We start from the raw sequence: 20,195 nt of genomic DNA, 5'->3' as shown, positions 1-20,195 counted from the left end.
ATTTGTTTCTATCTGCAGGAAGTAGACTCTTTTCTCCATGGTGACAAAGTCGTCCCCTTATAAGAAATTCTGAGGCACCTGGGTGCTCAGTCATTAAGCATCTGCCTTTGGTTCAGGTCATGATCCCAGGATCCTGGGATCGAGCCCCGCATCGGGCTCCCTGCTCAGCGAGAAGCCTGCTTCCTCCTCTCCTGCTCTGCCTGCTTGTGTTCCCTCTCTCACTGTGCCTCTCTTTGTCAAATAAATAAATAAAATCTTAAAAAAAAAAAGAAAGAAAGAAAAAAGAAATTCTGATGGAGATTGCTTACGTGGGCCTTATAGAGGAGGTGTTCCATGAGGCAGTGGGTGGCCTGTGTCCCAGAAAACCATTTCTGCTGCAAAAGTATTATTTCCTGGGACCGCTGACCAACATGGAGGGCATTGCACCCAGTGACCCTCGGGGAGGGACAGCCCTCCAGGAGAGAGACCCACATGGTCCAAGGACAGACACTCCCAGGGCAGGACAGTGTGTCAGGACCGGAACTCGGAGCCCGGCCTGGCTAGACAGCACAGTCCTTCACGGCCCACGCACCCCCTCCGGCTGTGGTTTGTCAGGAACTGCTTGTTCCCTGAGGGCAGGGGTCTGTCCTTCCCATGACACCCTTCTGGCACAGGGCCCTCAACAGCCCTGCTGAAAGGCAGGCAGATGGCAGGCTGAGGCCCCCTTCTGGCCTAGTTTGTCAGCAGCTTCCCTGGCCCTGTGTCCCTATAGTCCCGTCTGTAGAAGTCGAGAAGCTTCTAGTGGATAGTTTGGAATCGGGCACCCCAGGCATCTGGGTGTAGCCCTGTGACCATCTAGAGCCAACAGCCTGTGAGGGGAGGTCGTGAGACCATGCCGTCTCCCCGCCCCGTCCACTCCCACCCCAGAGGTGCTGGTGACCATCCGCTTAGATCAAACCTGCCTGTCAGCCTGGGAAGCAACAAGACAGAGGAGCTGCTGCCCCAGTCCTGGAAGGTTCCCGCCAGCACCAGTAATGGAGGGAAAACTGAGCTTCCATCTTGTTGAAGCCACTGCTACTTTGAGTCTCTGATGCCATCCACCTAGTATCTCTGGGAACCGGGGAAACTACCATGAAAAACCACTGCCTTTCTTTTGTCCCTGGGCACTCTGGGGGGTCAACCATGTGGTCTCCCCGCTCCGCTATTCCACCCTCAACCATTCCAAGTAGAAGGCTGGCCGGTCCCCCAGGGCCATCACTGCACCCAGGGCTTTTCACAGCAACCCTGCAAGAGACTTCCTGTTCCTGTTTTGCAGATGGGGAAACTGAGGCTCAGAGATATGACCAAAACTCTGAGAGCTCGGAGGCAATAATCATTGGTGGAACCAGCCTCAAATCCAAGTGCACCTGCTCCGGAGTCTTTGCTCTCCCTGACAGACTTGACAATTGTTCACCCGCTCAGCCGAATGCAGCGTGGTTGTTTTCGTAGCCAAGAGAGGGTGTCTGTGGGGGAGGCCTTGGTAAGCCTTCATGGAGGCTAAGCTCAGACCCCAACGGGCAGAGGCAAGCTCCCCTTCATCAGACAGAAAACCCGGGACCCAGGAGGAGGCTGCAGAGGGAGGGGAAGACAAGCTTCGGGTGGGGGGTGGGCGGACCACCAAGACCCGTGACAGGGTGCTGCCTACCACCCACTACATTTCAGCGGGGTCCTCCATAAGTCACAAAACACTGGAAGGAGCCGGCTTGCTTGTGGAAATGGGGGGAGGCACTGGCCCTGTGCCAGGATGAGGACCCAGCTGCCATCGGTGGGGGGGGCGGTGGAGGGGACGCCTGGGTTCTGCTCTCGCCACAACCTTGCCAGTGGGCCAGTCAGCAGACCTCCCAGAGTGCACCTGGGCTTTGCGACCCTGAGGAGACATTCCCACCACCACCCACTGAGCGTGGCGCCAGGCAGGGACCGACCACCTGGGAGGGCCCTCCGCGAGCAGTAGTGGCTGCAGTTAGCAACTACAAGGTATCAGACCCCCTCCAACCTAGCGGCATGAGCAGCGCCCGTTTTATTATGCTCACAGAGCCCGTGGGTCAGGGCTTTGGGACAGGGTGCGTGTTGGGGACCGAGCCCGGAGCCTCGGCGGGCAGGGCTCGACTGGGTAAAAGTGACTCAGACAACTGGGGCTGGAACCTTCCTTCGCTCCTGCTCCTTCACGCACATCTCTTTGCAGAGGGCTGCTGTGGCTAACACTGGAGGAGGAGCTCCTGGGCCAGTCTGCTCTCCCGAGCATCCATCCTGACTAGGCGCCCAGGGAGAGAAAGGGGAAGAAAGAAGAGGGGACGTCTCAGGTCCTGAAGGTGACCTTGGCCAATGTTGCTGTTCCGCCAGTCTGGTCCTCCTACGAGCCTCTTCTTCACCCCCACCTACACTTTTCCTGCTCCCATCCCGCTGGCCTCTGAAACAGGACTCCCATCCGGCCCTGTACCTCTGAGGGGTCCCTCCACCTCCCTCAATCCAGTGGGCCTCAATCCGGTGGGGCTGTCTCTCTTTTAGAGCCAAGGCCCCGAAGACGTGTTTTAAGAGCAGATTCAACATTCTATTTTCATCCATTCAAACCAACCTCATCGACACGCCTACTGCCCCAGCAGTGCAGGAAACAAACCATTCTAGGTAAAAAGAAAAAAAGGTGGGGGCAATTCAATTCAAGGGAGTTAGGTGCTGGTGAAGTCATGTGTGGACGCAGCAGGGGGCAGCTGGACAGGCAGGAGTCAGGAAGCTTCCATCGCAGTTGCTGAGCTCAAGGACACACCGACACACCGACATACCACCATGTTGCCACCCACAGACCAAGAATCACCGTGGTTGATACTGCCACCTACCATCGGATGCCCAAGGCAATCGTGACCAGACACTGGGACACGGAGACCAGATGCCACAGCAGCTGTGGCACAACCTTGCTGGTTGGCAGAAGATGCCCCTCCCCGCCCCCGCACCTCCAACTTACCAACCCTGCCCACGCGCGTCTGTTTGGAGGTATGGCGTGCCCTCTCGCAGCAAGGGAACCTGAGGAGTGTGGGGTCTGGGTCTGACTTCCTGGCCCCCACAATACAGAAGGGCACACGGAAGGATGAGGGAATGGATGCTGAGCCCAGACAAGAAGGCAGGAGTGCCCTGGACCCTTCTCCCAGAGGTGGGGGCAGCAGAACTCTCCGTTCTCTGGGCAGGGGACCATTGCAAAGCTAGGTCTCATCTGCCCGGTACACGTCTTCTGCTTTATTCATGCTGCCATTGCTTTGCCACCTCTAGAGCCACCAACCACCCATGGACCTCTTGGCCTCAAGAGACTGACATCTTCCCTGCTGGAACGTGGAAGGAGACAGGTGACAGGGTGGGCTCCTGTGCTACCAGGTCCCTTGAATCTCCTGCAAAGGCACATTTACTCCATATGCAAACTTCTTTACTGACGTACTTGCAGAAAAGGAAATTACCTCTTCTGAGAGAAACCGTTAAAGCCCCAAGTGACCTGGATTTTCCCCTGTGTTTCACTAAGGACTGTAGTTAAAAACAAGGGCCTTTCTAAGGAAGAGACTCCCGCACAGAGTTCCCCACTCCAGGCTGCTCTCCTGCCTCGCCCTCCTCTTCCCTCTAGGTCGGGCATCTGCCCCTTTCCTCAGGATCGGCCTCTCCCCTGCCTTCAGGACAGGCCTCCAGTCTAGCTCCTGCCGCCCTAAACGGGTCCCAAGGCTGAGGGCCAGCGTGGAGGAGGTGGGGTGCAGTCCCCAGGGGACAAGGACGGGAACCCTCCCATGAGTTTCCTTCTCAGGGTTCCCACTAAGGGAACCAGAGACATCCCAGGTCCTTCTCAGGTGGCTCCAGGCTAGATGAGCATTGGAGCAACCCCCAGGGACAAGAAGTGCAGACAAATGTGACTGCAGGGAGAGCATTTCCACATTTGCAAGGCCTGTTCTGTTCCGGAAGTCACTGGGTCCCCATTATTCTGCCCAGGATCCTTCAGTGCTTCCTGGTGCCCCCAGGGCCAACTGGCGTCAGGAAAGGGCTCTGGCCTGGGTGACTTTTTTAACCCAGAATTTCCCTATGAACAAATGAAGGGTCTTTCCACCCCCCTCGCACACTTTCCCGGTGCCTTGGGAGCTTATACAAGGGAGTTGAAGCTGAGACAGCAGCCCTCCCCTCCCTCACTCCCACCCACTGCATAAGTAAGGGAGTGGGGAGGTGGGGTTTGGTAAGGAGAGTGTTCTTGGCAGAAGTACAGCCTCTGAGAAGGCCTAGAGGCTGGCAAGGGCTGGTGGCTCAGAGGAAGAAAGAGACCGTGGCCGGTGTGGCTGGCGCTGGGGGGCTGGGCAGGAGCCTCTAAAACAGGCTCCCAAGACACGACCTCCCCAGACTTCTCCATTAAGTAGCTGTGGACTGAGGCTGTCCCTCCCTGAGGCTGGGGGAAGGAAAGAATGGGGTGCTACCCAATTTTCACCCACTCCTGCATGGGAAGCTGCTGCCGCCCTCTGGCTAACAACCAAGGGGAGAGTCTGGTGGGCTGCAGTGGCCCTCAGATGCCTCTCCGGAAACCATTCCCCTTTTTTTGGAAAAGTCCCTAGTTTATGTACGCACTTCCCAAGCAACCCATGGTGCTTTGCGGGGAACTGACACCCCATTGGTTCCAAGGTGGGCAACCAAGACCGGGGGAGCTGCTGTACCCCTTTCGGCCACACGGGGGCACCAACCTGGGGCGGCTGCCACGCCGCACCTGCCTGTAGAGAGACTTGGCCCATCTGAGCCACAGAGGACAACACAGGTCTTGACTGGCCCCGCCTGAGTCAAACCAGACCTGAGGTCCATCTTACTCTGCACTAGCCAGCTGATTGAGCTCCTAAACCTTTCTTACTGCTCAGCGAGGCGTGAAGGAGGTGGGTCCTTGTAAATGAAAGCCTCCTGCTAACTCTAGTTTGCTTCTCAAGATTGTGTTCCCCAGTCTCTCCTACCCACCCACTCCCTTACCCCACCTCACCCCCAGTCCCTACTCTACTCCCCCTCCCCCAGAATCTACTGGGTTAGGCCTAGGGAGTGCAGATAGGAAGGAAACACAGCTGGACCTCACAGAGAGAGGTAGCCAAATTATCAACCGAGAACTGAGCGCTATACTAAAGCTGGTCCCAGCAGGGGTGTTGCGTGTGACACAATATTGCACATGTGTAGGCCTGGGGTGGAGCGCTACCAGACTCCAAGCAAGAGTAGTGTTTGAAGTGAGCCTGGGGTTTTCCAGGTAAACGAGGGTCTCCAGGCGTCAAGGAGCAAGGGTGTCCAGGCATGAAGGCAGGAGAGAGTCAACATAGGCCGGTAATTGCGGGGCGGGGGGGGCGGGTTCTCGTATGGGAACAAGATGGGAGGTGCGGCTGGGTGGGTGCCCCTGGGTGAGGGGGAGGTGTAAACTAGGTGAAAGAGACAGAAGGAAATGGACGACCAGGGAGGTTTGAGGCAGTAATGTGATCACAGAGCAACACTGTCCCATCAAATTTTCTGTTTTGATGGAAATGTTCTGAATCCGCCCTGTCCAACACGAAAGCCAGTACCCATATGTGGCTGTCGAGTATTTGAGATTTGGCTACTAAAACTGAGCGACTGAATTTTACATTTAATTTAATTTTGTTAACTATTTTATTCATTTATTTATTTATTTGAGACAGAGAGAGAGAGAGCACGAGCAGGGTGAGGGGAGAGGAGTGGAGGGGAAGGGAGGAGAGGGGGAAAGACTCTCAAGCAGATTTCTAGCTGAGCTTGGAGCCCAAGGCAGGGCTCCATCTGGTGACCCTGAGATCATCACCTGAGCCTGAGCCAAAAACAGGAGTTGGATGCATAACTGACTGAGTCACCCAGGCACCCCCATTTTATTTAATTTGAAGTAATTTAAACATAAATAGCCACAGATGGCTAGTGGCTACAGTATTGGACAGCACCACTCTAGAGGAAGGACTGGAAGGGAGCGGATTTGGAGGGAGGGCCACCTGTGGAAGTGGTCCAGGTAAGAGAGGATAAGGGTGGGAAGACAGCGGCAAGGAAATGGGGAGGACAGTGTGCATGCTAGAGATTAATACCTAGAACCAGGAAGAAAGTCACCCGATGAACTAAGTGTGGGGAGGAGGGAGGGAGAGCCTCGGGGGCTCCCAGGGTGACCTGAGTGGCCGGATCCTTGCTGTGTCATCACTAAGAACAGGAACCTGGCACAAACAGGCATGGAGATGATGAGCTCCATTTCAGACATGGGGAAATTGACATGCTTTGGGACATCCTGGCGGAGGCGTCTCATGAAGTGCTGTACGTGGCTCTGGGGCTCAGGAGAGGGTCAAAGCTGGAGACAGATTTGTTGATCACTAGGGCTCACAAACTCACTTTGTTTTTCTAATGGAAACTACATTTTAAAATCAGTAAAACTTATATGACAATCTGTTCTTGAAACACAAGAAGTGGGGCACCCAGGTGGCTCAGTCGTTAAGTGTCTGTCTTCGGCTCAGGTCATGATCCTGGGGTCCTCGGATCGAGCCCCACATTGGGCTCCCTGCTGAGTGGGGAGCCTGCTTCTCCCTCTCCCACTCCCCATGCTTGTGTTCCCTCTCTCACTGTCTCTCTCTCTCTCTGTCAAATAAATAAATAGTCTTTAAAAAAAAAAAAAAAGAAAAGAAAAGAAAAACCAGAAGATCTGATACCATCTGGCCTGAACTCCCTCCTGAAACCATCATCTCCAGCTGCCTAGCGGCCCCTCCCTCAGAAAGGCACCCTACCTTTCCCACCTAGCCCCCTGGGCACACAATATTTGACCACCCCTGATAGAATAGTTGGCAATTGTGGTAGATTGTTTCAAAAGAGACTCATGACAACACTTCGCCCTCCAGCCTACAGCCCCTTTACAATGCGATTTGCCCCACTTGGGTCATCAAAAAGTGCCATCTATGTCCTCCCCTGGAATCTGGGCTGACTTGGTGACTGGCTTTCACCAAATGCAGCAGACGTGACACCAAGTAACTTCCTGGGACCCAGCACCACGTCAAGAAACTAGGGCCAGATGACAGAAGGACGGATCAAGAGGAGAGAAAAGTGTTCTCCTATTCCAGCCCCCTCCCCGCCACCTGGGGCACCAGTCAAGGGAGGGAAAGCAGCGCAGCTGCCCACCACCCCCTTCAGAGCCCTGAGGAAAACTGTAGAATCGTGAGCAGATAACAAACCAATGGTGGTCGTCGTTTCAGGCCACTACGGTTGGGGGTAGTGTGTGGCGCAGCCATAGAAAACTGAAACAGTAGTTACAAACCGGGGCTGGACAAGACAAGGCAGGAAAAGGAGAGTGGGGACAAGGCAGGGTATGATCAGTAAGTACTCAGGAAGGGCAAGGCACAAGTTACCAGGTTGTGGGCACTCTCTGAGTGAAATCAAACTCAACAATGTAAATGTTTCGTGAGAAATTGTCATCCTGAATTCTCCCCCCAAATTACTTTTTAATAACAAAAGTGTTCTGTAAAGAACCTGTTAACTTCCATTTTTTTGGCACAGCAACAGAACCAACATGACAACCTCCATCCATGACCTCATCAGCCAGAGTTAGGACTCAGAAATTAAAGTTCAGAATGGATAATATGGTAAGACACAGCAAGGGAATCTCAGATTCGTCTAGTAAAACATTCCCGACCTCTCAGCCAATGCAGCCAACTTCTTCACACAGAGTATGTCAGACCTTCGGGCTTCCCCAGCTCCCCCCCAACCCTGGGTCCCCACACCTCAGCCAACAGTCCAGGTCACTGACCCCAGTGTCTGGGTCAGGCCACTTAGGTAACGTGGTGGCTAGAGTTTGGTCAAAGCAAACAAAGTAGCTCTTCGAGGAACGGACTTTCTTGGAGACAGGCACGCTGAAGGAAAACCAGCCAAGATCTATTGCGTTGCCGGAACCACAAGGTACCGTCAATTTTGGGTAAAAGAGTTGAGGCGAAATTGAAGTTCTGGGATTACATTTACATCCTGTATAAAATTCTTGAACATATTTGGCCATTGCTCCCTGTAGAGGTTTGTTTCACATAAGGAGTAGTTCCGCAATGTGTTTTTTAAAACACTCTTTGGGGAAAAAGTGAATTTAAATTTAGTAATGTGGCATTACAGTCCTTGGAAGGAAAATTAATTTTATACTGTTGTTCTGACAAAGTAAAGGAAATGCTCTATCTGAAGTAGCATGATCTAATTTTTTCCAGAATTTTTCTTCTTTTCTAAAAGGAAGATTTTAAATGACGTTTCCCAAACTATATTGTTGGAATGGTGGTGTCCCATGAGATACTCCTTGAAAAAGAAAAGGAAAAAAAAAAAAAGAGGAGGACAAAGGGGGAAAAAAGAATTATTTGGTCCCATCTACTTGGAAATCCTCCGAGCCTCTCTCAGACCCACCATCACGTTGGCATAGTAAAAGAAGCGCAATAAAGAACCCTATTTAACTTTGCTTAACACAATAACCCCCAAATTGATGAGACCACGGAACCCTTTTTTTCAAGTGCCACCCATTCAAGGTCCTTGAAGCTGGAATAGGCACAGAACCCACTTTAAGAAACACTGCCTTTGGGGCACCTGGGTGGCTCAGTTGGTTAAGTGACTGCCTTCACCAGGAAGTCTGCTTCTCTCTCTGACCCTCCCCCTTCTCATGCTCTCTCTCTCTCTCTCAAATAAATAAATAAAATCTTTAAAAAAAAAAAAAGAAAGAAAGAAAGACTGCCTTAACCATGGCAGGAGGGGGGTGGCACATCACCCCCACATTCTGCCAAATGGTTTTGAAATATTCATCAGTTAATTCATTTCGCCTACAATTCCTGTAACATTTGGTATCTGATAAAGAAATTTTAAACTAGAAGATACATTCAAAACCGGGAACCAACAGGCAGCAAACGGTCCCATTCAGCAGCAGCCTATGCATCTGAAGCAACTGGTTCTGCTCCCACTGTTTCCATAACTTCTGGAATGCCCCCCCTTGCCCGCTCCCCATACACACCCCTACCCCATACCAAAGCGTGCTGCTCCAATCTTTATCCAGTCATCCAGCTCCGCCCCTCTCCACCCTCTTTGCACGCTGGGGAAAAGCTGCTGATCTTTTTTGCAAACCCATGAAGAGTTTTGCAGCTGACGGTGTTGAAAGCATTTTGGAGTTAGATTTCCTCCCAAAACTTCATTGTTTGGGGCCCCTGGGTGGCTCAGTCCGTTAGGCATTTGCCTTCGACTCGGGTCCTGGGATGGAGACCCCTGTTGGGCCCCCAGTTCGGCAGGGAGTCTGCTTCTCCCTCTCCCTCTGGCCCTCCCCCCAACTCATGGCATATTCTCTCTCTCTTAAATGAATAAATAAAATCTTTTAAAAAGATTATTATTGTTCAATGATTTACTATGGCTAAATCCAAAAGGTGAACGTGACGATATCTGGAAATCTACCAACTGTCCCCCTTAAATTTTGCTGTCCTTTCTCCAAAACTCCCATTCAGACCAGTAGCCTATCATCTGATCACTTCCGGGTTCCCTCACTTAGGTTCTAGCGTATTTCCGGGACTTAACGCATTTTTTGCTTGAGAAAACTAAGGGGCTATGCTGTACTTAAGGTTTCTCCCTCCTCCCCACCCTGTGATTAAAGAAGGAATTTAATAGATGATGCCACTTATTCAAAAATAAGTTCCCTAATGGCCCTCTACGTGTAGTGAATAAAACAGCAAAAATCCCTCTCCTGACAGAGCTGACGTTTGAGCACATGGCTCGGGCAGAGAAGTTTCCGGCTAATATGGTGGCTCTTATCATGAAAAGCTGTCCGAGAAGGAGGCAAATCTTTGCCTTTAGCCAGGTTGTTGTTTTGCAAGGAAGGGGTTCGAAGTTGTGAAACTAAGGCGGGAATGTTCACAGAGACTCTCCACGGCGCGTGAGGGGCAGCTCTCACCAGGGCGGAGGAGTCCAGGTTGCCCAGGAGGAGAAAGAGCCCGGCTGAGAAAAGGAGCTGGGGTTGCAGGCCTCCCCGTGGAAACAGCAGAGGCCCAGGCTGAGGACACCCCCAGGAACCCCCCCCCCCCACCGCCAAGAGTGCAGCGAGGGAGGGAGTTACGTCGAGTCCCTGGCACAGTTTTGGAATCCGCACCTGATTCTTCACAAAAATCCATCTGGGGCCTTTAGACAACTTCAGTGTGTTCTGTGTCAGGGGAGAGTGGCAGCCAGCGACAGGGACAGGATTCAGGAGGAAGCTGTCCCACTCTCTGGCCATAGGGTGGCCCTTGGCTGAGGAGAGCGCAGGTTCCTGGGCCTGAGAGCTCATGAGATGGTTCCCGGGCTTCCCAGTCTCCCAGAGTGTGGCATGGCTGCGGGGCCAACATTCCCGCTTACTCTTTAGTTTGGGTACCGCACGTTCTTCAGTGCTTCCTGAGAAAACATACAAGCGAGGTGCATTTTCCTGGCTCTGTGTGGAAGCGAGCCACACCGGCTCTCACTCCTCCTCCCTGTGCAGGGTAGGGAGGTGGGGGGCCTCCACAGTCGTCATGCACCCCAGCTCCCTGGGCCTCCGTGCCCTGTGTTAACCACACAGGTGTGCTCCTTTCCGGGGGGTGGGGGACAGCACTATCTCTACCGATTCTCTCCCTCAGGTCTTTGGTCAAAAGTCACCTTCTAGGGGATACGTCCCCTGATGACCACAACTTGAAATTTCAACCTTCCCCCCATGCTATGCCTGTACTTTTTTTTTCTCTCTGTAGCACTTAGTACCAGGAGGTATGGGTTGAATTGGGTTCCCCTACCAAAAAAGATAGGTTGAGGCACCTGGGTGACTCAATTGGTTGAGCGTCCAAGTCTTGACTTCAGCTCAGGTCATATCTCAAGGTCGTGGGATGAATCTTGTACTGGGCTGCAAGCTCAGCATGGAGTCTGCTTCTCCCTCCCCCTCCCTCCTCCCTCTGCTCCTCCCCCTGCTAGCACTCTCTCTCCAAGAAATAAATAAAATCTTTAAAATATATACATAGACATTTGAAAAAATGTTGCAGTCCTAACCCCACCCCCCGCCCAGTGCCAGAATGTGAACTTATTAGGAAACAGGGTCATTGCAGATGTAGTTAGTTACGTTAAAATGAGGTCCTACTGGAATAGGGTGGGCCCCTGATCCAACGTGACTGGTGTCTTTATAAGAAGAAAGACATTTGGAACCTGGGACACGCAGGGGAACGCCACGCCCTATGGCAACGAAGCCAGCTGACATTTCAGAGTCATGGCAAAGAGGTGGCAATTTAAGCTCCGGAAGGTGGGGGGAGCACCCCAGGCAAGAGGGCAGGGTAAGAGGAAGGCCAAGGACAGAGTCCTGAGGAACCCAGCGGGCATGGCTGGGAGGGGAAAGAGAAGGGGCTGGCACAGGACTCTCGGAGAGCGGTGAGACAGGACAGGGGCAAAGCAACACTCTCCCAGGGGCAGGCAGCTGGGAGCTGGGGGGCCTGGACTCAATCCAGCCCAGTGCTCCCACATGCTGGGCCACATAATCTCAGAGCTTCCCCAAGTGGGTATTAGCATTATCCAGTTTTACTCAGGAGACAGACCCAGGGGGACTCACAGTCACAGCCTCCCGTCTCCAAGGCTTCTTGCTGAAAGTGGGATGGGAGGTGGGGGTGGAGGAGGGGATGGCAGCCACGGGGGGGGGGGGGGGGGGGGAGGGGGCGGCAGCCTCAGGAGTGGCCAGGAGGGCCTTGAGATAAGAACCCAGGGGTTGGTAATCTCCCGGGCCACCAGCTTGGACTGAGCCCAGGCTGGAGAAGAGTGGGGGGGCGCACAGGAGGCCAGGACATGGGTGCAAGTGTGGGCAACCTCTTTGGAGAAGTTTGGCTCCAAAGACGAAGTCAGACGCGGGGTAGTAACTGAAGGAGCAGTGGGTGCGAAGGAGGGCTATTTTAAGCTGGAAGAAACCTGAGTGTGTCTCAGAGCCAGAGCCAGCACAGAAGGAGCCATGGAAGGGGCATTAAAGAAAGCAGCCGAGGAGGACCATCGGCAGCACCTGGCGGTGGGGTGGGAGGGGAGCAGGGGCACCCCCAGCGCAGGCTCGGGCCCCAGAAAGCCCCTGGCTCCCAGCAGGTGTGCTGCAGATCTGGGGACAGAAGCTGAGGCTGCATCTGCTGGCACCTCTGTTCTGTGAGAAGCAGGAGGCAAGGACATCCGAGCAGAGTGCAGGGGAGGAGAGAGGGCAGGGGCTGAGAGAGGGGAAGTTTTGCCATAACTCAGCTGGAAGACAGAGCCGGCTGGAGCGAGGGCCAGGCATGGCAGGGGTCCACTGCATGGCCATTCTTGGCGCCATCAGTCTGCCCGGGGCTGTGGCATTCCTTGGAGGCACTCTGCAGTCAGGTGTGAGCTCAGAGGACGGAGAGCGGCATCGCTCCAGGGCTACGGTTCTACCAGGAGGGCCTCATGTGTGGAATGAAGTCAGGAAATGGGCAAGAGTGGGATTGAGATGATGCTCGAGGACTGGAAACTGGAGGGCCAGGCAGTGGGGGGCAGGTGGGACTGAAGAAGAAGGAGAAAGTCGAGAGGGCAAGGCCAGGGACCGTCCTGAACTCATCTGAATGTGCAGGCTGAAGACACAAAGCACAAGAGCACCTGAAGTGCGGGTCTCAGAGACAGAGGTTCTGAGCCACGTCCCGGCAGACAGAGGACTCACAGGTGCGGGGCGCGAGGCTGAAGCCTCAGCCCTCCTGGCAGGTGTGAGACTCACATTAGTGTGTCCGCTGCACCTTGGAAGGGAAGCCTGGTGGCCATGGAGGCAGAGGACGTTCCTTTGCACGTGTTTGTTTGGTATGGTTTTATTTTGCCTAGGCAGGACGTCTGTGTGGCGCAAGCATTCGCATAGTAAATGGAAGTAAATTCGCATAGTAAATTCGCATAGTAAATAAACCCAATCCCCTCCGGACAGTGGGCTCCCTGGCCCAGAGGGAACCATGTTCCCACTTTCTTCTGAATGGGGGCTCCTTTCTTCTGAGGCAGAGGGTAGTGGCAGGGTAGCTCAAGTTGGCTGTGTGGCCTAGGGAGAAGCCTTCCCCACTTGCTCCCGGCAAGGACTTCTCCCAGCACACCACGACTGCTGGGGCACGGGCGATCCTGGCCACCCACTTGGTTCCCAAATTTTTTCTTCTCTGGCTGCCAAGATAGCCCGTTCCCCAGCTCCCCACCCCCGCCCCAGATTCTTGTCCTCTGTTTCCACGCCAGCCCCTCTTCTGCCTTGCCTTTAAGTGGGGTCCTGCAGGTGGCAAGCTCAGGCTCCTCCCATCTTGCCCCAACCACCCCACCAAACCTGACCATTTCCCACAGCTCTGTGTTCTGGTTCTAGCAACATCAGGATCCAGAATGCTCTCTGTGGACCCCCAGCCCCATAAACCAATTGTCCTCCCGACAGTGCCCCTTCAAACTCCACACACCAGACCTGGACTCGCTGGCCGTCCTCACTGCCTGTGGCCCCTACCTGAAGCAGACTGGAGCTGGTTTATGGCCACCCTGGCTCTGTTTGGCCCAGGACTGAACCAGGCATAGATTTGGCGAGGAGACATCCCCTTTCTTTGGGTCCTGTGGTTTGGGATGTCTTGACAATCCCCCCCTCCCCCGCCAACACACACACTGTGAGTCGAGCATGTGACTGAGGCCTAGAACATTCTGTCCTCGAGAGCATAGTACTCCAGGGTGAGTACAAAGTCAAACAGGCCAAGTCTTTCAGCTGCTCCAGGGGTTTAGGCTAACTGACCTGAGGGATGACCCCTCTCTTTCCTGACAGATTTGAACCTGAGAGGCCATAAGGCCAGCGTCCGGCCTCACACAGAGGCTGAGACTAATAACGTGCACACTTTGCTCTGTGTGCATTTGCTCTGTGCCGGGGCCCCTCATGTGGGAATCTCAGCCGTTCTAACAAAACAAGGCAAAGCTAGGCCCTGCCTTCGCCACTCTAAAGAGGAGGGACTCAAGCCACTGAGGGATAAAGCGTGTCACAGAGCTCACACTGCTAGCGAATGTGGGGCCGGAGTACATATCCAGCCAAGTCCCTGCTCCGACCACTAGACCCCCGGCCAGAGGCTGACAGCAGTGAGCAGACCACGCCCCAGAGGAAAGAGATACCAAGGCCGCTGCTCTTGTCGTCTGAGACCAGAGTCACAGCAGGCCTGAGGCCAGAGCTACCCCTAGGCTTTCCAGTTACATGGGCTAATCAATCCCTTCTGCCCAAGTCAAATATCTTTCGGGTTTCCGGTAAATTCTGACCCCAAAAGTCCTAACTGGTAACACCTCCACCCCCTCAGTAATCCAGAGCAGGAGCAGGAGCTAGATCCTCCCCTCCTCCTCCTCCCTCATTCCTCACATCCAACTTGTGACCAAAGTCTGAACCCTGAATATCACTCGGATCCATCCCCTTACTTTCCACCCTTGTCCAGGCCACTGTGACTTTGCTGGCTTGGGGGCTCTGGGGGTTTTTTGTTTTTTAGATTTCATTTCTTTATTTAACAAAGAGTATAAGCAGGGGGAGCAGCAGAGGAAGAGGGAAAAGGAGACACCTCGCTGAGCAGGGAGCCTGACACAGGGCTTGCTCTCAGGACCCGAGGATCACGACCCGAGCTGAAGGCAGACCCTTAGCCTACTGAGCCACTCAGGTGCCCTGACTTTGCTGGTTGTGATCACAGCCTCCCTGCTGTCTAGCCTGCTCCCACTACCAACTTCCCTCCCAGTCCCCTAAGATCTAGACCTTACCATGTCACTTCATAGCTTGAAAACTTCTAGATGCCTCCCTACCCCACGGTAAATGCCACTCCTCTCCAACCGTCACCCCTCTGGTCTCATCTCCCTCCATACCCTGCTTGTAGGGCCCCCAGCCTCACACCCTCCATACGTTTGTCCAGAATGTCCTTCTTCCTACCCCCACTGCCCGCCCTGTGAGTGCCCTTTCAGTACACCACCTTCTCTCTGCTCTCATCAGCTCTGCTGATGCTCGGCATGACTGATGGTCTATGCTAACCTCGGTTCTGTGAGCAGCTCTCTTTCCTGGACTGTGAGCTCCTCGAGGGCAAGGGCTCTGTGGCGTTCACCTCCTCCCCCCCAGGCCCCAGCACCTGCCTGGCACAGAGCAGTCACTCGGTCAATCCCCATGGAGAAGATGAATAAGTGAAGGGTTCCCAGGAACAGGGTGGGTGGTTCTAACATCTCCTCAGGATGGTCGGGTTCAGGGAGAGAAAAATAGCATCTTGTAATTACAGTGTAGAAAATCTTTTTGTCTATGGACAAGCATATGACCTGTTTGATCCTCATAAGGACACTGCTGCCCCCATTTTACAGATGAAGAGACGGAGGCTCGGGATGGTTTACCATCTAGAATTCGGGGCACACATTCACAAAATCCGCTCTCATTTCAAAGCACCTCGGGTTAAGGCTGGGCTAGGATTAGACCCCAGAACACTAGTTGAAGGAAGTGGCGCTCTGGCCCATACTGGCCACTGGGGGGCAGCCAAGTGCCGGCATGAGCGTCACTGTGGGCTCCACTTCCCTACCCTCCCTTGGAAGGACTTGGCTCCGGGTGTCGAAGGGGAGTAGCCACCACTGAAGAGAGGCTAGGGCAGAGGGGCCATGGCCGGTGATGCTCTTTCAGGATCAGCTAGAAACAGTTCAAACTGGAGGGAGGGTGGGAGCAGGATACCACCAATGCCAAGAGTCTAGAGCTGAAACATAGACTGTATCCCAGACACTTGCATTATCGGTGTATTTAATAACAAGCCACGCGAAGTGATAGGGCATCGCTGGGGCGCCAAGATCTCCAAATGGACGACACTGACCCACGGCCCTCAGCAGGGACAGGTCACTGGCCTGTCGGACCACAGCAGCCCCGTATCAGAGATGGGAAAGGGGCGGCACTCGTGTTGTGGGAGGCCGGCCAGTCAGGGGCGTAGCCAGCATCGGCTGCACTGAGCATCCAAGGCGTTTGTCCATTCGGGCGCCCCGGACATGCAGCGGCGGCTCACGGTGCTCGCTCATCACTAGAGCGCTGACCCCCCTGCCCCACGTCCACGGTGCGGCAGGAGGCGGAACGGAGCAAAGGAGAGACGGGGCTGAGCACAAGGATCGCGGGTGGACGCCTCACCACAAGCCGGCTTTCTCCCGGTCTTGTCTGCACCGCTCAAGGATCAAAGGCAGCAGTTCCCCCGGTGCTGTAGGAGGGCAGCAGAGCTCTGGGAGACACACCACGTGAGGCTCAAGAATCTGTAACAGAGAGCCCCCCCCCCATCTTTGCTGAGGAATGAACTAGATCAGCCCCCGACAGCCCTTTCCAGCTCACGGTGAAACTCACGAGCCACAGGAAAGTCAAGGCAAAAATCACCCATCCGTGGCCCCAGCCTTTCCCTCAGCGACAGTGCCTGATAACGGAGCCTGCTGGGGGTCCAGAGGCCCTACCCTTACTCCATGCTGCTCAGACCACACCCACTGCCCCACCTGCCACTCCAAGCCACAGTCTGAGAGCAGGGAAGACAGCAGCACTCATTCCCCAACTTTCTAAATCTTCTTCCTCCCCACTCAATCTGACAGCCTTGGCCAGAGTTCCATAGTAAACATCCCAGTATCTTCCCCCAGGAACATCGAGGTCCCAGGCACAGGCCAGAGCCTGGCTCTCCAAGCACTGAGCTGAAGGGACAGCAAAGACAGGAAATTGAATAAAGAAAGCCTTTGCCTGCCCCCTTGGTCCCCCCACTCCAGCAGACACAGGGGGCACCGCCCTTCCCTCCATCAGATCTCTCTACACCCCTCCACCACCCAGACTTGAATCCAAATGCCAGTCCGGAAGTCATCACCCTCACCTCTGCTCCATCTGCCCCCTCCCCTTGGAGTGTCTTCCACAGACACACACTCCCGCTGACCCTCTGAGCTCACGCCCACCCTCAGACTCAGGCCAGAAAGCTGAGCCCAGCGGGATGGGGTACAGCTGCCAGCAGCTGGAAGGCTGTGCCCAGCAACAGAAGGCTATCTAACAAGGCTGCTGGGGAAGAAGGGTCAGGAAGGAGGCAGTAACCTGGGGGTTTGGCGTCCTGGTCCCAGAGACCATAGGCCAAATAAGGGAGTGTGTGTGAAGGTTCATTCTTTCAGAGAGAGGTCATGTTTTGCATCAGCATCTCCAAGAGTGGTGGGAAATCAGGGACAGAGCAAGAGGAATAACCTGAGGAGGAACCTTCTTGCACAGAGACGCCCCCACCCTCTGAGCTCAGAATCAGGAGCCTCAGGCTTCAGTTCCGGCTCTGTCATTCACTGGAGTCTGTCACTTTCTTGTCTCTGAGTGTCCCCATTTGCAAAATGAAGTGTTCAGAGTGGATATGGAAATTCCTCTATCCCGGGCCACAGAAGAGCACAGGGTGAGGAAGGGTTGAAAAACAGCAGAATGTTCTCAGGCAAGGGGGCAAAGGGACCTGGCAACAAAAAGAGAGCATTCTCACCCCTCATCCGGCATGCTGCAAAGGGAGGTGGCCCGGGTCCCCCAGGTCCAGCCTGCTGCCCTGATGCCAGAGCCAGTCACACACACACAGCCCTCACTGCCCTGGCCAGCCCTTTCTCCCAGGGGTGGCAGCGGCGTCCCTGAAGTGAGGAGTCCACAGCTCAGCAAGGCCAGTGTGGCACAACTACCCGGGATTAGCACTAAATCCTGGGTTGCTCCATGCAGGGATCACACGTTGTCAGCTTCTCAAATGCTCAGCCGCGGCCCGCCCACGCCATCACCCTCCCCTCACCAGCCTCCCTTGATGTGCCCCGACTTCTTTCTCGGGCAGAAGCTAGGACTCTGCCTCTGCGCTTGGCACGCAACAGGTCAGAGGAACTCCCAAAGAAGAGTCCCACAGAAACCTCCCAGGAGCCCAGAGGTGCATTACAGAGCAGAGGAAAGAGACAGGGAAGGCTTCCCCGCCCATGGCTCCACCCAAGATGGCCTTGGCCTGGAATTACCTTGTCTTGAGGCCACCCAGGCCCTTCCCTCCAGATGGTTCTTGTCCTTGGAGAGACAGAGACAGGAGAGCCAGACAGAGCCCCCACAGCTGGGACTCCTCAGCCCCAGCTTTCTCCAGCAGTGCGCTCACGAGGCCCCCCGGCTGTCAGGGGGGCCATCCACCACCTTCCCCACTCACAAGGCAAAGCTCAGTGCTCTGGGCCACACCTGGCCCCCCACACACACACCAGAACAGGGTCTGGGGGACGGGAGACCCCACCTCACCTCCCCATCCCCTAGAGTCATCCAGGCCCCTGGCTCTGCCATAAAACAGGACCCACACTCCCATCTCTGCCTCCAAAGGGAGCCCACAGAGAGGAATCTTACTCAGAGCCCCTTCTAGGGACAAGACTTCAGAAAGGAGAGGAGGTGGAAGCAGGAGCCAAAGGTCTGGATGGTCGCTGTTTCTGGGGCATTGTGTCTCCTTTAGCCTCCCAGTGGCATGGGCTGGAGCTGGGCCTTAGCTCCAGGTAGTGCTGGGGCAAAGCCGAGGCTGGGTACCTGCAGGGAGGGACTCCAAAGCACATTGCGGCCCCTCCAGATGCCCTTCTCCCATCTGTCCTGCCTCCCCCTCACACCTGGTGACCCTCACACCTGGTGACCATCGTTCTAAAAAAAGGACACGGATGGGGCACCGCTGCAGGAGAGACAGTGGGACAGAGGGTGGCAGCCTCTTCCCTCAGGTCCCGGCACACCCAGGGTAGCCGCAGGACCCACCCAGTGGACATGCAAAGCCCAACCCGCATCGCTGAAGAGCTGTCTCCCACCGGTTTTACCTGAGTGGGCACCAGCCTCGGGAAAGGACGTGGCGCCTCCCGCCCCGCAGCCGCCATCGGGGGCCCAGTCCTGGGCCGCCTGGAGGCCGGGACCATCCAGCGCACCGGCGCCTAGGAGTCGTCCTCGCCTCCGCTGGCGCTGCTGGGCTCGACCTCACCAGACGCGCGCCGCTCGTGGACCAGCATCGCGGTCAGGCCCTGGGCGCGGAGGAGGAGGCCACCGCCCAGGAACAGGACCCCGCAGAGCACGAGCAGCGAAAGCACTCCCAGCACCGCCGCCTGCACGACGCGCGGCCCCTCGGGGGGCTCTGGCAGCTCCCCGGACTGGTTGCAGCAAGAGCTCAGCCAGGTGGCCGGGGCTGCAGCGCCCGCTTGGGAGCTGTTCATGCTGTGGTGCCGCCAGCTGCCCAGATGTGCACGAAAGGGCCAGATGTGCGGGAGCTGGAGCGAGCCGGGGGCGGGCCTGGGCTTCATGGGGGAGGTGCCCGAGGGGCGGATCCCAGGCTCCGTTCGCTCCCAACCTGCGCGCAGAGCTCCTCCAGCCAGGACTATGGCCCAGACTCCTGGGGCCAGGGTATTTCTTCCTGTCCCAAAGGCTTCCACACCGACCCGTGGGAATCCAGCCCATGCATCCATCCAGTCAAATCCAGAGTCGGGTCCAGAAGCTTTCCTCCTCCCATGGCAAAGGAACTCAAGAGATAACACCTCCCTTCGAACTGAAAAAATCTTCCAGACCCCACCCGAGGTGCTGATGGTGGGGTGCTGCCCCACTAAGCAGGATACAAGACCAGCAAGCATTCCTGGGCTGTCCCTGGGCTGTCTAGGTGGCCCAGGTGCCCACTAGAACAGGAGGCAAATGAGCAGCCTCCAGGACCTGAGGGGCCCAGATGCTTCTCCTCCATCATCCCTTCTGGGAACCTCTTGGGAGTTGGACAAGCAGGTCCATGCCTCCTTGGGCCCATAGCAAGGAGAGATGTCGAGTAGGAGAACTTCAAGTCCCACCCTCATTCCTTTGCTCAGGCCCGAGGTCAAATTACCTACTGATGAGAAAGCAAAGTTGAGTCACCAGGGCTCCTCTTCTGACCCTGAGTATATCAGTCCCCTACCTCTTGGAAATCTTAACGCCAGAAAAGAATGGAAAGGTTACTGTCCTGTCCCCCCAAGGGGAGCTCAGTGCCAGCGGGTGTCCCATGGCCAACCTGGGCTTGGGCATGGAGCAGAGTCCAGCTGCAGTAAAGGAGAAAGTCTCAAAAAGCTGGGATGGAGGGAAGACCCTCCTGCTCAGGTCTCCCAAAAGAGAGCAAACTTGAGCTCTCTTTTTAAAAATAACTAAGTCATGGCCAACAAACAACTCTGTCGGCCAACCAGCCACTCGGAAAGGATTAGCTGCTGGCTGGCTAGGAAGAAAAGATCCCCAGACTCCAGCA

General features: G+C 55.2%; 1 protein-coding gene across 1 annotated transcript in view; it reads right to left on the bottom strand.

Annotated features, from left to right (window-relative positions):
- SMIM41 (small integral membrane protein 41) overlaps positions 1-19,155 on the bottom strand; it is a 92,053-nt gene extending 72,898 nt beyond the window's left edge. The window contains exon 1 of the mRNA XM_046013226.1: positions 18,769-19,155. Within this exon, the coding sequence (XP_045869182.1) occupies positions 18,880-19,155 (276 nt within the window). The 3' untranslated portion in view covers positions 18,769-18,879. The remainder of the gene's footprint in view (positions 1-18,768) is intronic.
- Between the last annotated feature and the right edge of the window lie 1,040 nt (positions 19,156-20,195).

The sequence above is a fragment of the Meles meles genome, chromosome 7 (assembly GCF_922984935.1).
Source record: "Meles meles chromosome 7, mMelMel3.1 paternal haplotype, whole genome shotgun sequence".
In the NCBI taxonomy this organism is placed as follows: domain Eukaryota; kingdom Metazoa; phylum Chordata; class Mammalia; order Carnivora; family Mustelidae; genus Meles; species Meles meles.
The sequence above is the reverse complement of the archived record's forward strand: the minus strand, read 5'-3'. Positions and strand labels throughout refer to the sequence as shown.